The 16895-nt window shown below is 36.7% G+C and overlaps 1 protein-coding gene across 5 annotated transcripts in view; it reads right to left on the reverse strand.

Moving 5' to 3' along the window:
* The window catches only part of GRIN2A (glutamate ionotropic receptor NMDA type subunit 2A), a 163839-nt gene that overhangs the window by 32283 nt on the left and 114661 nt on the right, over positions 1 to 16895 (reverse strand). For all 5 annotated transcript variants that reach the window (XM_090151239.1, XM_090151238.1, XM_090151234.1 and 2 more), the window contains 5 exons: positions 15562 to 15730; positions 15284 to 15437; positions 12440 to 12565; positions 10513 to 10742; positions 3853 to 4013 (listed from right to left, as the gene is read on the reverse strand). In XM_090151239.1, the coding sequence (XP_090007365.1) occupies positions 3853 to 4013; positions 10513 to 10742; positions 12440 to 12565; positions 15284 to 15437; positions 15562 to 15730 (840 nt within the window). The remainder of the gene's footprint in view (positions 1 to 3852; positions 4014 to 10512; positions 10743 to 12439; positions 12566 to 15283; positions 15438 to 15561; positions 15731 to 16895) is intronic.

A 16895-nucleotide genomic window follows, 5' to 3' on the forward strand; every position in this document is an offset into this window, starting at 1 on the left:
GCATCATAATAATGATGTCATTAAAAATGTTGAGGAATGGAACAGACGACTCATCTGTTCCTATCAAAGCAGCTAACAGCTCAGGGCACATCTGCAGGTCAGAAATATCTTCTCTGGACTGTTCAAGTTTGATAATCCTCTGTATGTAAGGCCATACCTGCCAAGAACCCTGCAGAATTGCTGTCACCATGGCATTGTTTATAAAAAGCTTTGTGTTTCTGCCAGTATGCCACAGACAATGAGGGAATAAGGCACTAACCTTGATTATATAAATCAGCAAACATTGCAGTCATTAACAGGAAGGCAGATGGAAACCTAAGGAAACTTTAGCATCAAATCCTTGAGTATATATTCACAGCTGTGGCTGCAAATAAAAACTGAAAAACATTAACAACAGCGAAGGGGTCTGCAGTTGTATAGCAAGAGACTGCCTGCCCATGGAACACAAGGGATTCATTACTGCAATTTTCCTGAAACGAGTTATATTGACAGCTTTTTGCAGTGAAGCTGAAATAAAGTCCTCACGTCGATATGCTCTCAGAACACAGCACCAGTTAGAGAGGCCATCACTTTGCTTGAAACAAGATATACGCTGCAGTCTAATTTCCAGGAGAATTAAGGAAATAAAGGAAAAATTAGATGGATTCTAATGAAAGCTTCCCATTTTATCTCTACCGTAGGAAAATAATCTACCGATGAAATTTTGTCGCTTCAGCCATTAGCAGTTAAATTCTAGTCAGTGCACCGGTGTCAATGTGCCAAGGCAAGGGTGAGAACACTGACAGCACTGAGGGTATGGCCACTGCTCTTCTCTTGAGAGTTTGATAGCAGCAGAACACTCATACATGGGGAAGTGCTACATGGAAACTCAACACCTCTGAGTAGATTCAACAGCAAAGGATTACAACAGATGCAGAATTCTTCCGGAGGAACACAGGCACTGTTTATTTTGACTTACAGCAGACAACATCAAGCAAACAACCTTTGCAAGTCCTTACCAGGTCTGTGGTCTATGACTCTATAATTACCAAATAGTTCATCTTCAATAAGCTGTGCAGAAGCAGCAGCCTGCATGACATGGAAGAAAAATTGCTTTTTGTATGCTACCAATGATACTGATGAAAAGAGAAAAACAGATAAAAGGATAGCTCTGACAAGAGATAAAGATGAAAACAAATGAAATAGCAGTAATCAGAACTCATACATACTGAAGAAGAAAACAGAAAAGGTGTATTTGCTGGGAAAAAGAAGCAGTTTGTGAAAGGAGAGATGTCATCCTCAGAAGAGCAGTAGTGACATGGCTCCTTGGGGCACAAAGTATTCACACTCATAGGCTCAACTGAAGTAGGGAAAAAGCCAGCTTGATCTAACGTAGAGAAGGATGAAGGCAAACTTCACATGAAAGCATGAAACAATCTGCAATCTGGTAAAAAAAAATCATGATGGGGAAAGGCAGAAGTTGGGGAAATATCAGAAAGGAGGAAACAGCTATGTATACTGAGAAAGAAAAGGGGAAAAATTTTGAAGAATATAAGCCTGGACAAAGAGAAGAGGCAGGCAGTTGTGATATCTTTACATGTCTTTTCTTGGACAGGGAATACAAATTAATACAGTCTCGTATTATACAGGCTCATCATTTTCAACCAGGACACTTTTAGCTCCACAGAGCTGAGGTGCCAGCCATAGGAACCGCCATCACATCCTCACCAAATTTCTTGGCAAAATGGAAAAGCCAGGTGGGACAAAGGTGTAAGTGACAGGATGATCACACAGACAGATTGGTTTGGTCACCAAAAGGCAAAAAAAAGATGAAGTCATGCTGTCTGATCTGTAACTGAGCTTACTGCCTACAACTACCACATTCACTGGGGAGTTTCTACAGTTCTTGCGTGGCAGAGACTGAAGGGGGGAAATACTTAAGCCCATTTGACACCACTCTCCTGCTGAAATGTCCAAAATTGTGATATAAGCTCACCCAAAGTGACACTTCCCAGTATGCTGTTTAATCCTCCTGTAGGTTCTATCAGACAAAATACAAAGGAGTGCAGCAAGTATCTAAGAGTTGCTTACGCTGATCCAAAAAACACCATACATGGCAGCTTATTGGCACCACTTGCTGGAGAAATGTCAGAAGGAGCAAGGTAGTCACCTGGAGGTGCCCACTCTAAGAAGTCACTTAGAAGAGGGAAGAGTCTCCAGTTGAAATAAAATCTATTAAATAGAAATATATGGATAGCTTATATTGTCAAAAGTACTAAAGCATTTGAGGAAGAGCAGCAGCTGGCAGAGGAGCAGCCAGCCCCAGTTTTAGTGAATGTCCTGAATTCCCTGCAGCCAGGCAGCTCCCCCCTTTCCTGCTTCAGTGTCTGTCAGGTGGCCTTATTTTAAAGCTAAAAGTGGTTTTTCAGGGTTTTCAGTACCACAAATGGCAGGTGAAAAGTACAAGGAACATATATCCCATAAATAAACCATCCCTCTAAATAAGCTCAAGAAATGGTTGAATTTAAGGAGAGCTGCCTATTCAAAAACTCACAGCAGAAACAGTAGCATTCAGCTCAGTAAATACAGTGCACAATGCAGATGTCTCCTAGGAAATAAAATTTGCATGAGCTTGACTCTGTCCCCAGTGTGGAGTATCTTGGGTGACGCCAAGTGCACCTTAAGTTACGTGTTTATCTTAGATAGAACAAACTGTGCTTGAGAAATGCCATTTGAGAATACCTATAGAAATGATGATATAAGGAATCCAGTTGGTTACATGGACACTGTGAAAAAGAAATCCATAGAAAGGATAACTTTTTAAGGAAGAGAACCTCAACTCAACTCTACGGAAAGGTTTAGTGAGTTCAATTTTTTTTTTTCTTTCCCCCACAGAAGAAATATATTAAAATCTACAACATATTTGGGGGAAGGAGAGTAGAAATTAAAAGAACAGACAGTTCCCACAGTAAGGATCAAAAGTAACAGCTAATTTAGTACAGGAAGAAATGTTTCCTGTGCTCACTGTAAATAATAGTTGAGCCACCAAACAGTCATGGGAGCAGATGGACTTAATCTGCTAGTGGCAACTTAGTCTTGTCATTTAAAAAAACCAACAATATAAATGTATTATTAAAATAAATACACAGGCTATTATCAAGCCTGTATGTTTAGAAAAGATTACCAAAACTAACATACTCCTCTCATCCAGACACAAGCAGTGAGTTGCACTCAAACTTTTTCAGAATTAAAACGAAAATTCAGTCTTCTTGAGCAGCCAAGTAGAGTGGGCTGGTTTGCCAACATTATCAGAAGCAAGATTAGATTACATATGAGACTATATCATCTGGTCTCCATCATGTGGAGATCAAAGCCGAGACTTCAGATCTGACAGCAAATATATAGGGCCAAAGAGTGACAGAAAGGACAGAAAGATGAAAAGAAATCTCAGTTGTTGCACACTCAGCAGACAAACAAGCTTAGACAGAAACGTGCCCTCTGAAAACACATTCCTATGGAATAGTCCTGAAAAGATACACCAGGTCTGTACAAATAATTATCTGTTTCAACCTAAATCCCAAATGCAGGTGTTGCTGTATCCCCTCTATTTAGATTTGAGTAATACTCTTTTTGCACTTTGAATGCATAGTATACAGGACATCAAAGCATCCACGCAATTTAAAAGTAGTCATACAAATCATGGACGCTCATTTTCTTTTCTGAAATCAGTACAATGTGGTTGGAAGGAAAAAAAAAAAGCCATGAACTACACACGATGCCTGAGATCACTATTCAGTATCACAGTAAGTACAGATCAATATTTTTCAGTTTTTGTAGTCTACGTATTCCTTAAAACCCATGGAAGAAGCTTACCCAGTTTTCAAGCTGACCAAGGCATCTTCAACTCCTTTTTGATTATATTTTGTCATGTAGAGGTGCATATCAGGATAGTTGTTTCTGATATTCCTTTCTGTGCTGCCATTTGGGACAGTTCCAAATCGAAAAGGAGGTGAATAATCATGTGGCCTTTGAAACTACAGAGAAAAAAGGAAAATCAGGATCTTTCAGGCACTTTAAATAGGTATCTATGGAGATGTAACTTAAGCAAGAAATAACTACCAGGGTAATTTCAGGTAGAAAATAAAAATCTTGCATGGGCTGCCTCAAATTTATTCTAGGCAAATGCATGGGGTTCACACTCAGCTCTATTATATCAGAAACTGTCTTCACACTGGGTGAACTACACAGAAACATCTACATGCAAATTAAAAACAGCTCAGATGTGCCATTTTGATAAGACTTTCTTCTGTGCATTGCGATATGGAAGAGCCACAGAAACTGGAACAGAGACATTCTGGAAGATGTTCCCCATCTGCCAATGTGTCCTTAGAGAACCCAAACTCCAGGCCGACACTCTGGTGTATAACAATCGTAGCTGATAGTCATTTCACACCTTCATCTCAGCTGAGACATAGTGGGTTGCCAAGGGAAAAGGATCATTTTCACAGCCCAAACAGAGCCTAACGCACCGTTCCAGAGGCGATGCGGTGCGCAGGGAGGGAAAGCGTGAGGGCTGACTTCCCTCTTACCCCTGTGATTCAGGGGGAAGAACAGTTCTTGCATCTTCCCCAAGGTTTCAGCAGCTACATCACTTGATACGCAAAGTGTCTCTGGAGATCTCACACCTATAATCCTAGATACAGTTTATTCCTACATACCATTTCCTCAAGGGCAAATAGATATTCTACAGTTTTACCCTCTCTTATCACTATTGCATCAGCACAAACAGGCAAGCCAGGGACTACTCAACAGGATTAACAATAGCTCAGGGCACACACAGGTGTAAGATAATCTCACCCCAACACTTGCTACTAGACCTGAAAATTACGTACATGACTTTTCAATATCTCCCATTAAGCACCACGTGACACTTTAGAAGTAAGTTAAAATGTTTCTCTAATAAATAAATTTTGAAATGCCATTCAAATTAGAGGAACTATTGACTAGTAAGGGAATTCAACTGAGCACTGATAAAAGCAGTCACCCATAAATTCCATGGTAAAATGCACTCTATTTTTGCTGTTGAAGTTAAAGAGCGATCTACAAATCCTGTGCTGCAAGAGAAGCTAATATTTATACAGCTGCTGCTTCCTTTGGGCTACATATGTAATACTCCTCTTTTTGAAGTTTGGTCTCGGGGCATTAAGAATTTGCAGTATCCAGTGCCAATTTGGAAAGAGAATACAAACAGAGTTATACAAAAAGTGGGAGTATTTTCCATTCCATCAAACTCTGACTGTGAAATTATGGCTGCAACAATATTTTCCTGTTAAAGAACTACAATTAAATGCTTCATTCTAATTAAGCATATTTTGACAAAGCATAAAGAAATGAACTTTATTTTTCTCTATTCATCTAGCTAACAAATGTCTTACTTTTCTCATTTTCCCATTTCACAGCTTTACTGTTTAAATTATTACTTTGCTACTACCTTGCACATACTAATTGACCTACGCACTAAAATTACACTCTATACCAGTCATGGTTCTTAGACTATATTTGCTCTCTCCTTTTTGTGTTCACTATATGGCACTGAGGCAAATCCTGCTTTTAAATTTATGTCCAGAGATTCTACTGATACAGCTGTAGTCTGCTATTATCTTTATTTAAATGTTCAGATAATTAAACCCTGAAACAGTGAGATGCCTTCCAATAACTCCTAATATCTGATTCAAATTTTCCAATTAATAAAACCGGATGAGAAAAAAAATATATCAAAAATCGACATCAATTTCAAGACCTGTAAAAATTGCTGCTGTTGACACAATTGGTATTTATGGAAATTCAACTGTAGTGAGCATTTTGCAAGCTCAGTTCCTAACCCTGGGGTATAACACAAGGGATTTAGGAACAGGAAGATCATAGTGGAGCATCTTGGTGATTTACAAATGGAGTTTTGGTTTGAATAGTCTCACTTCTCAAGAACATTCAGGTGGGTTAAAGTTGTTGGCACCAGTTTCCTCCCACAGGAATGGTTGGAGTTTTCCATCCCAAACTGAACACTCAAACAACAATATTTCTGCAGGAAAGCAGAGATTAATAAAAAGTGCTAGTTCATTCTAACATCACAAGGATAACAAGTAATTCAACTGATTAAACAATTTGTATATGGAATTCACATACAGAAAATTCAGAAATTAATAGTTCCAAACATCCAACTGAAATTTCTTGCCACAAGGCACTTAACCAAAAACATTGAACAGTAAATATTTCTGTGGAAGTAATTGTGTGGTACTACTGCCTGCTCATGGATTACGTGTAAATGGGAAAACAGAGTTTAAAACATTTTTACTAATGCTGTACTCTTATCTAAGGTGCATAGATTTCTAATCAGTAATTTTAAACATGCATTTTGAGAAGTGACGTGTCCTAGAGAAGTACATAGGCTCTGTGATTCAGCAGAGATCTGTGTGGCGTGGTAGACATAAAAGAAAGAAAAAAGCACTGAATCTACAGAGGTACTCATTTTTTCTAAAACCCCATGGTGGGAATTAAAATGTATCATGTCTGCTAGGAAGCAATTTTCTTCCTAGACATTTTCTGAAATGTTAATTTTTCCTTTTTAAAGTTGGTAATAAAATCCTTAAATTTAATGCATAAGCCCCTGCTTGAATCATAACTGCAGAGAGATCAACTGTTACTCAGAAGACAAAACAATTCATTCTCTGTGCTCTGCCTGCTGCTCGATCTGTAGCACATGGTAACCAAACCCCAATCCTACTGATCTGGGAACCTCCAAAAGATGCCCAAGCTTAGGAAAAACAGTCCTAGTGCTTTTAGTTTGTTTTGCCTATATGCCTAAAGAAAACTGACAATTTCATTAGGCAGTAAAGTGATCTTTCACAAATACTTAATATTGACTTAATTTGAAGATATGCACGTCTGTCTGAAAACATTGCTATACAAAGCAGTTGTTAGTGGGTTTTGTTTTTTTTTTTTTTCAGGACTATTTTAAGGAACAGTGGTAAACTTATTAAAATAGTATAAAATAGTAAATATATTCCCTTTGCTAACAAAGATTTTAGTAGAAGTCATAGATGGAGATAGGAAAAAAATAACCCACATTTACATTCTGATTTATTCTGACAATTTGCTTTCTGGTGTTTGAAGAATATAGCTGCTGTGTTTAGTAACTCCAAATTATCATAATCACCACTCAGTATCTACATCTAACACGTCTCAAAAGGCACTGAAGGTGGAGAGATGGACTGGGGTAAAAGGGCCGCCCTACTATTTCATCAGCCATACTGCCTTTTGATCTCTCTGCTCTGCTATGACACAAGGATCTCTCTAAGTAACTAGAGAGCTTATGCTGTCTTACTGCACAAAAAATGTAAAGGTGATATTTCCAAGAACATTGTGAATCCTAAAAATTAAGGAATCTGTAAACGGCATCATGAAGGCTCCTTGTTAAGGTGGAAGAGAATCCCCATGACCACATGCACATGGGGCATTTTGGAGGAACTACAGCAGATAAAGGCTTTGCAAGACAATTCTGTCCAATGCTTCCTACTTCCTCTTAATGATTTTGTCTCCTTTCAGATGAAAAGGTATAAATGGCCTCAAAAGTAGCAAGTGCTATGAGAGCCAGCTTCAATGGATACTTTTGGACTCGTTTTCTGTACCTTTTTATGAACACAAAGCTTTTAGAAATCTTTTACATATACAAAGATGTCAAAACAATTTTCCTCTCATCTTCTAAATCATTTGAGTTTATGAACACCCACCTCCAGTAACTCCAGTACATGCTGTGCCATGTATTTCTGGGTGACACGCAGCTGACACAGCACTCAGGAGTGTATTAGCGACATTATGAAGGATGATAGTTTAATCAAGAGGTCTTAAAGCCAAGAAAGGTAAACAGCATGTTGTTGTGTTCAGCAAAACCAAGGAATGGATGTTGGTGTAACACACTCCTGGGATGGAAGTTACTTAATGCTGACTGTCGGAGTGACTGCTCAGAGATACTTATTCTCCTTACTTCTCTATTGTCTGTCAGGTATGGAGTATTGAGAAACGCCTGAAGCTCTGATTGGGAATGATTTATTGCTTGACAGCACTGAAAAAAGAGCATGACTTTTCAGTTGTGGAAGTAAGAAAGAGAGGAAAGTGGAAGAATAACGAACCAATTTCCCAACCACGCACAAGTTAGTGAAGGCCAATTCAACTAACACAGATAGGAAAGGCATCTTTAGGTTTAGGGATTAAAATTATGCTCAGCCACTACAATTACTTAGGTCTCTGGCTATTTTTTTATATTGAAATTTGCCATTGAATTTGGTGAATTTCCAGCTGTTACTAATTAAAAATTAATTTTACTCATATGCAATCCTGTCTCTTCACACTGGCTTTTGCCTGGGACAGCTTGGTTTACAGCAAGGGTCAGAGTTTTCTTGAACTGTTCCACTGCTAATGATATTACAAAAACAAGGCAAAGACAAGAGTAAAATAATTTAATCTGTATCATATTACATACACCCATAAATTACTGCTAATTATTCAAATTTTGAAAATCTGAGAAAGCTCAAGCTTGTAGAGAACCAAAACCTGTGCACGAGAAGGAGAACATTTTAAATACATTTTTTCTTTAGTGGATTTCTCGCTTGTTTAACTAATTTAATCAGAAAAGGTAAAGCACCACCTGATATACCTCTGTATGTTTCAGGCAGGATTTGAAGCACTATAAATAACATTTAAATTTGAAAAAAAAAAAAAAAAGCAGATCAGAATAAAAAATCTGCACATGCGTAGATGTTATTTTCTGATTCAAGTGTTTTTCCTTTTTTTTTTTTTTTTTTTTTTTTTGTAGAAATAAGATCTCACTTAGTAGAGAGAACAGAAAAATGACAAAAATAAAGAAGTTGTTAGTCAGTGAACAGAACAAATACAGAACAAATAAAGAGACTTTCCCAGCCCATAGGTAAGAGGGCACTCAGCACAAGTTGGGGCAGAGGAAGGCAGCAGTGTGTTGGTAGGGCTGAACACCAGCATGGTGCCACGTGGAAGCTAAATCCTGCCCAAATAGAATTTCCCTGGAAAACACTATTTCATCAGAAACAGGACAAAGGATGTTTTAGATCTATCTTTTTAATCTGCAAGAGGAGAAAATCTTTTAGCTATCTCTTACTAAATATACTGTCTTTAAATAGAGGTGTTTCTATTCATATTCTTTCAAAGGTTTTGCTTGTTTTTTCAACGTTTTTTTTGTTTTGTTTCCTTTTATCCGTTTTCTCCCTAGCCATGCTTGCAAGACATGCTTTGATAACTCAGATCACTCAAAGGCCAGTCATTGAGAACCGTTAAATCAGTAAACATGTGAGTCATCTGAACTGTTTCTTTTTAATAACAATTTCTTTTATTTTCTGTCCTTTGAAATAAATCCCTTGTGAAGTTCTCCCTTCTCAACACTCTGTTGAAATATTACTTCTCAATGTCAATATTTAGTTTCATTAAAGAACAACTGGGCAGAAATTTGACAACGGTGTGCCCTTTATGTGCTTTGTGCATATCCTTTACAACAGTAATTTTGTAAATGGACTTCAACCCCCTGTGCAGTCATACTACAAAACAGTCACTCAAATTAAACAACAAATAAATAATTGCTAGATCTCTGGTTTATAAGACAATTGATGAAAAATTCAAGTTCAAAGAGCTTGTATATAATTTCAGCAGAAGAAAATTCAGTCAATAGAAAAATATGAAAAATAAGTATGCTTATTATTTGTCAATTTGTGTGAAACTTTAGGAGAGCTTATATGAGCTGTCATTTATCTACAACTTATCTGCAATTCTCCACTGCAGAATCAAAGTCTCACAGAAGTTCTTGAATCCAAGAAAGCCAAGTCCACATTCAATTTATGTGGCTTATTCCAGGTAATATCTCAACTTTACTCTTTCCATTTTATACAAGAAAAATATTCAAATGTCTACAGAAAACTTATGTGGATTGTTAATGTTTCTCTTTGCCTATGCTAGTGTCACTCTAAATCTGGACTTTCATCCACGCGCTATACAAAAATCAGAAAGACTTTTTTTCCAAGAGCATTGACTTTTTTTTTAGATAATAACTGGATAGTTACTGGTTTTATGAATATTTTGTCAATTAATAAACTATTAACATTCTACACAGAGATGTTTAAATCATTTCAAATGTCTTCCATGCATTCAAGCTGATTTATCTGCTTTTTTTTTTCCCAAGCTTTTATAGGGTGGTGAGGCATCACATTTAATCTAACAAGAATTGATTTCCATCACAAAATTAATGTACTTTTAATTAATGCAGTTACTTTTGAAAAGGCAATACAAAGACTTTGAAATCAGTCAGATATTTTCATGCTTTGAGTTTTTAACTCAGAAAGAAATAATACAGTTCCAACTGATTATCTTGCTCAGAGTTTTTTTTAGTACAAAGTACAAATTTGTAGATGGATTATGAAGAATAGACATTAATGTCTTTTAAGGCAGAAGACCTACCTTTTTATCACTCAGTCCAGTCACTTGGTCAACAAACTCCTCTTGAATCATAAATGCAGCTAAGTTGGCAGTATAACTAGCCAGGAAGATGACAGCAAAGAAAGCCCAAACTGACACCATAATTTTACTGGTTGTCCCTTTGGGGTTTTGCACAGGCACGGAGTTGTTGAATACCAAGCCCCAGAGTAACCACACTGCCTTTCCAATGGTGAAGGATGGTCCATGGGGATCTATAATTGCAAAGAGTAATAGTTTTAGTTGCAATTATATTAAATCGTGGTAAGATACCCCGCATAACAAAATGTACTAATAAAGACATGGTTAAAATATTTTAATACATATTCGTAGTCCTCCCAATGGAATCACAGGATTTATCATTGGTATTTTGCATTGTAATTACACATATGTCCACAAATGTTAGAAAAATATTTGACCACTTTTCTATCCTCATAACCAGCTTTAGATTAGTACAATGCAGACACCTCCAATAATTTAATTATTATTAAACAAATAAAGCCCAAAGTGCATGTCATCATTTCAGTAGAAATGTATTACAATGCAAACTTTCATGATACAATCAAGAACTTTTTAGATTTCCTCTTTTTTGCTGCATTGCTAAGTTAGACTGTAGTAAAATAAACGTAATGGAGCCAGCCATTGGTTTATAAAACTACCTTATAGGGCCATATAAGATTGAGCTGTTGAACAGTTGTATTTTCTGAGCAGAAATGGTAAGGAAAGTATATGTGAAGAAAGCAGTCTAAAGTTCTTTTTATGTTACTGAAGAGTGTAGTGCCATTGAGCGTCTGCCTGATGAAAACAGGTAGGAAAGGGAGTAATATACTTAAAGACTCCCATTGATTTTAAGCTCTCCATGTTTCAAACAAATGGCAACTGGATTTGTGGCAGGCCTCTAGGAGCTGTTAGAATGGTGCAGTGCTACACTATGAATTTCTAGCCACTATATAATCAATTCTGGCACACAAGGTGACAGAGAAAAGAACAACCCAGCCTGCAGATCCCCAGCATCTCTACAAACCTTTAATTTCCCCTTCCTAAACACAGTGTTTATTTTGGACATAGGTTACAAACGTACCATCTTATTGAAATGATAACATCATCTGAATATTACAGTGAACTCCTTGTTCAAGGAGCAAACCAATCACAAACTGCAAGAAGCCATTAGCTGGTCACAGTCTCTAGGATTACATTCACCAAGCCGGGAGATTGCTTGCTATAAAGTGAAGTGACAATGATTTAGAAATTAAAAACAGTCCACATTCTGAACTGAAAATGAAGAAAGGGGAGGCTTCCACAGTACATGAAATCCTCATTCTCAGGCCAGTGCTATTATACAACTGCAGCTTTCATCAAGAAGTCATGTTCTGTATCTAATTTGTTTTGCCAGTATATTTTGAAAATTAACTTTCTCTGGCCAAGGATGCAACACAGTGAGAAATTATGCTCTCTTGCCACTGGGCTCATTTCAAGGCTGAGTTCACCACAAGAGAACTATACCTTTTTATAGGGACTATATAAAACTATATACAAGCTAACAGCTACTTCTCCAGCTTGCACAACAAATTACATCATTTTAGATCATTATCTCTGAACTATCTCTGAATTCATAAGTCAGGAGTCCGTAGAGTTTATTCCAGCGTTCTTTTAAGCTGACAGTTCAACTGATACGGTATACTAACCAAACACTGCCTGAATACAACTGCTTTTAATAACACCATTCCATGTCTTTATTGCAGTGAATTAGAATGTGATCCCACCACAAAATCACATTTTAAATGAAAATCTTCATGGCTGCCTTTACTGCTTTATTACTGTTATTTTTATTTTTAAAAATGGAGGGCAAGGGATGGTAAATACATGAATACTCTTCTGCTGGCTGTAGGGTTGTGTAAAATGCAAAGCTTACCTCTCCCTTGTGCTAAGTTCCTGTTGTATCCTACAGGACTGAAGTACTCAAATATAAATACAGCCATGGCAGACACAATGAGAAGCATCACAAACATCATCACCCAGACAGAAGCACTAAAAGGTTCTGCAGCAAAGGTGACAAGAGAAACAGAAACAGTTCATTAAACCAGTCACATCACAAGAATTCCAATGTCTTAGGGCTAGGCAAGCCCATTGGTTTTCTTTAAATTAGCTGTTTCAACCAAAATGCTAGCAGATAAACAAGCAGCAATATATAAGGAACTGCTATTGCTATATGCAATCTTCACACATTCAAAATCAGAAGTGTAAGTTGCCACTCAAATACAAAAGCAGTGTAATTCACTTCTTCAACAAAGCTTTAACTGACACTGAGTGGCAAATTCTTGGCTTGACTCGCTGCTTATTCCGTTTACAACTCATTTCTGTTTATCCTATGGTGTATCCTTTTATCAACAAAACGGTCCCATCATTATGACTGTATTTCTGCAGAGCAAGAGCAATTAAGCATACACATAAGACGTTTGGTGTTTCAGAGAAGTACACCTTTCTCATTTTCTATCCAACACAAAGCATTAGGGACAAAAGCCAAATGTTTCCATCCAAAGCATATCTTATGTTTCAGATTTTTTTTTCTTCTGTTCACTTTCATCTACCTCTAATGAAGATGTTGTTTCTACCGATACCAAACACATCCTTTTGCAAGTCTCGCTCTCATCTGGGAGCAAATTTCTGAAATCAAAAGCTTTCTATGGAAAACTGAACGTCAGAAAAAGAGAAAACAACAACAAACATGATTAAGTAGTTTAGAATGGAAAACTAAAAGCAGTTTCAAGTACAGAATAAGCACCAACTTTCTGAAGGGATTGTTAATGCCATGTGATAACACAGCGTTCTTAAATATCATCAATAGCACCTTTGCCTAATCAAAAATTCTCTGTCATTTAAGAAGTTTCTGTTTTAGTCATTATGGTATAATGATGCAGGCAATAAAGGTTTTGTAAGTCAAAGTAATCTCTTTATTCGGTCAGTTTATTTGGGGGTATATTATATGCTAATTTTAGTAAATATTGGAAGTGCAAATGCACTCTAAATTGTGAGAAAGAAATCTTCAGACTAGAACAGAACCAAGAAGCACAGGATGTGACAACAAATGAATCTGCACCCATGCTCTGCTTTTTTTTGGAAGCTCAAGGTCTTCCATCCAAACTTCTTCATTCGTTGAATTTAACGTTTGAAAATTTTTTGGATCTGAACTAATAAGACAAAACAGGGAATTATTAAACTACACTGTTTTCTTTCCAATTTTAAGAAATGTATTTCATTTATTATATTGTAAACACAGATTATGAAATTCTTTCAATTATTACAGAAATTTATTTGGAAGAGAATATCGAGTTGGCAAAATAACAATGCTTAAAAGGAAGAGAGCAATCCTTTCAGAAACCAATAAGTAGACCCAAATACACTTACTAAGAAATATTCTATGAGTTCATATATTAATTGGAATTAATTGGAATTCACATAAAGTTATCGTTCAATATTGACATCATCCTCAAAGAAGCAAGCAAGCCTAATGAAACTCTTATCAAAAGCAACAGTGTAGAAACACCAATGGTAATTTGTCAAAATTTAACTGAGGCGAAGAGCAAAGCAAGTCGATTTGAAACAGCAAGCTATAAACAACTGCTTAGGCAGAATGCTCTTTAATAATTTAAGCAGATTGGTAATGAGACGGAGGATTAAAAGAAGCAACAGCAAAATAAAAAGCTATTTATAATAACAAGTAGTAAGTTTGAACAAGTACAAAATCAATTGAATAATAAAGTTGATCTTCCTGTGATATTATAGATCGAATTATGCATTCTGCACTTTTATTTCATTCTCAAAGGACAGAAAGAACATCCCCAGTAAGCAGCTGGTTTCATAAGATTTTTCAATAGAGTAAAAAAAAACAAAACGGTAGTATATGCCTTGTTAGTGTACAGTTCAGAAGATTGGCAATGGAGAACACTGAGCAATGAAAAGGATGGATTACTCCACTAACTTCAAGTTTTACCCTCACACACCAAAAAAAACATAACAAATACACACACAATACATAAAAAACAAACAAACAAACAAACAAACAAAACAAACAGGTCCATAGATTTCCTATTCTACCAGTTTTTCCAAAATGGACGTGTGGCCTCAACTATAAACTCACTCTCTTAAACATATAGAAATATGGATTTAGGTTTTTCCTTACTTTGCTTGAATAAAATTTGAATAAAATCTCTACAGGAAGTAGTATATATGAATTGTAGTGATATATGAAGATGTTTTAACATTGATAAAATTCTTATACGCAGTGGACACCCACATCAGAAAAAAACAGGTATGAGGAAATCTGACAGAACACAGTAGCAGTATGGCTTTCAGACATATCTGTTGCCAGTTTAGCTGTCAGATCTATTCTAGTCATAACAAAGTCTTCTCTTCTACACTTTTCTACAAGGGGTTTTAAAATCATTTCATAAATATGACTGTTAAAAAAAAAAACACCAACAATTTATTATGGGCTAAACAAGCATATTTTAGTGTGTAATGCAGCTTTTCTGAAGGAAATCATTGTCATTTGGTTTCCCATTACTGCATCTGAATCCAACGGCATTCATGTGCCAATAACCACATTAATCAAGTTTGTCAATACCATGCAAACTTCTTAACGCATAACTCAAAAATTGATGAAACATGTCAATACTATTTAGCTTAACAAACAGTGAAACCTATCCCACTCTACAGAAATGCAATTAAATGATCTGGAGGGGTTAGAGAATCATACCTAGAAAAGCAGATGGTGAAACTGTGCCATTGCTCCGTGACACCATGACACTAATCCCAGTCTCAACAAATGGCACTGAAAAGTCAACCACTTCAGAGCGCTCTTCATTAATAGTGAGAGACCCCACAGCCATAACTGCACGATGATAAACCACCTGATCCACAAAGAGAAGACACCACCAACATTACTCAGTAGAGAATACCTTGTTTCTCCAAATGAGTTAAAAACAAACATTGCTAAGATCTCACTCAAGAGCTCTTTTACCTAACAGAACTTACTTCACCAATCATTCCATTCCACACATTATTGACTTTTTTGCCATGCTTCCCATTAGTCACCAAGTACAGGTCGTATGTGAACTTGACAGTTTTAGACAACTTCTTCAAGATATCAATGCAGAATCCTTTGCAGCACTTCTTTACATTAGTTCCCTCATTAGTTGAGTTGCTGTCAAAAAAGAGAGACATAAACATTTCTTCTGGGAGAAAAAGAACCACCACAAAAGCAAGATTCAGCACGATGTAAAACAACACTTTTTCCTATTTCTGCGTGACCACGTTTTTCTGAAGTGTTGGAGAAATAAACAATAGAATGCTTTATACAGTGCTTGCAGCTCATCCTAATCACACTGGAGTGGCCTGACAAGAGCTAAGGAGAAGATACTGGTGTGCTTCCTGCTGTAGTGTGTGGCCTGCTGGACTGCATCACAGTCCCCACTCAGTGATGTCTCTTCAGTTTAGGTTAAGTCTTTTTTTACTCTCAAGACAATTTAGTAATTACAGAACTGCCCATCATGTAAGCTGAATAAAGGTGCAGCAGTTCTCAGTACTGAAAGTGGATGCTGCACATTTTGCTGCCGTTTAAGAAAGTGACTTTCAGCTACCTTGGGATGCCAAGACCACTCAGGAAGGTCAGACAAGCCCTACCAACAGGTAAACTAGAGCCTCAAACTGAGATCAGCCATATAGATCTTAGATAAGGATTTTCTTTCTGTTCTTTTTTAGAAAAGCTCTACAGCCTCTAGCACTTTTCAGTCTGAGTTTCCTCAGAGGTCAAGGCAATACTTTACTGGCTTTGAAGAAATTCAGATCTCAATTAGGTAAACAAAATATTTTTCTGGACCTCAGGAACTACTGAGCAATTTCTAGAAATCTTCAAAATATTAACTAAATCTCCTAGCACCTATTCAATGAAAAAATGTTATTATATTAATTCCAGAAATACAAAGACTGAAGCACAGATTGGGTGAAGAAGCACTGGCAATTACACAGTGATAGATGTTTCACCAATTTTTAAGAATTGCTCCAAAATTGGAGCAATCACAGCAGGGGACTTTTCTTTGTCATAGCAGTATTTTATTCTGGAGTAGTTTCTCCTGTACCAAACTTAAGCATAAAGATGCTATTTTCAATAAAAGGAATTCCCAAGCTGTAATCTAATTAAAGTTATTCAAGTGGGCACATTTCAACATAACAGGAAACAATTCAAAGAGGACTCATTAAATTAGTGCAATTTTAGATACACTCTCTTCTTTCATGAGACTGAGAAGGGCTAGTTCTAGTTCAATTCAAATTTGCTATAAACTGATTATCTTGTAATTAATTCAATGTTA

Source organism: Phasianus colchicus, chromosome 16, assembly GCF_987193195.1.
Source record: "Phasianus colchicus chromosome 16, bPhaCol1.hap1.1, whole genome shotgun sequence".
NCBI classification, from domain to species: domain Eukaryota; kingdom Metazoa; phylum Chordata; class Aves; order Galliformes; family Phasianidae; genus Phasianus; species Phasianus colchicus.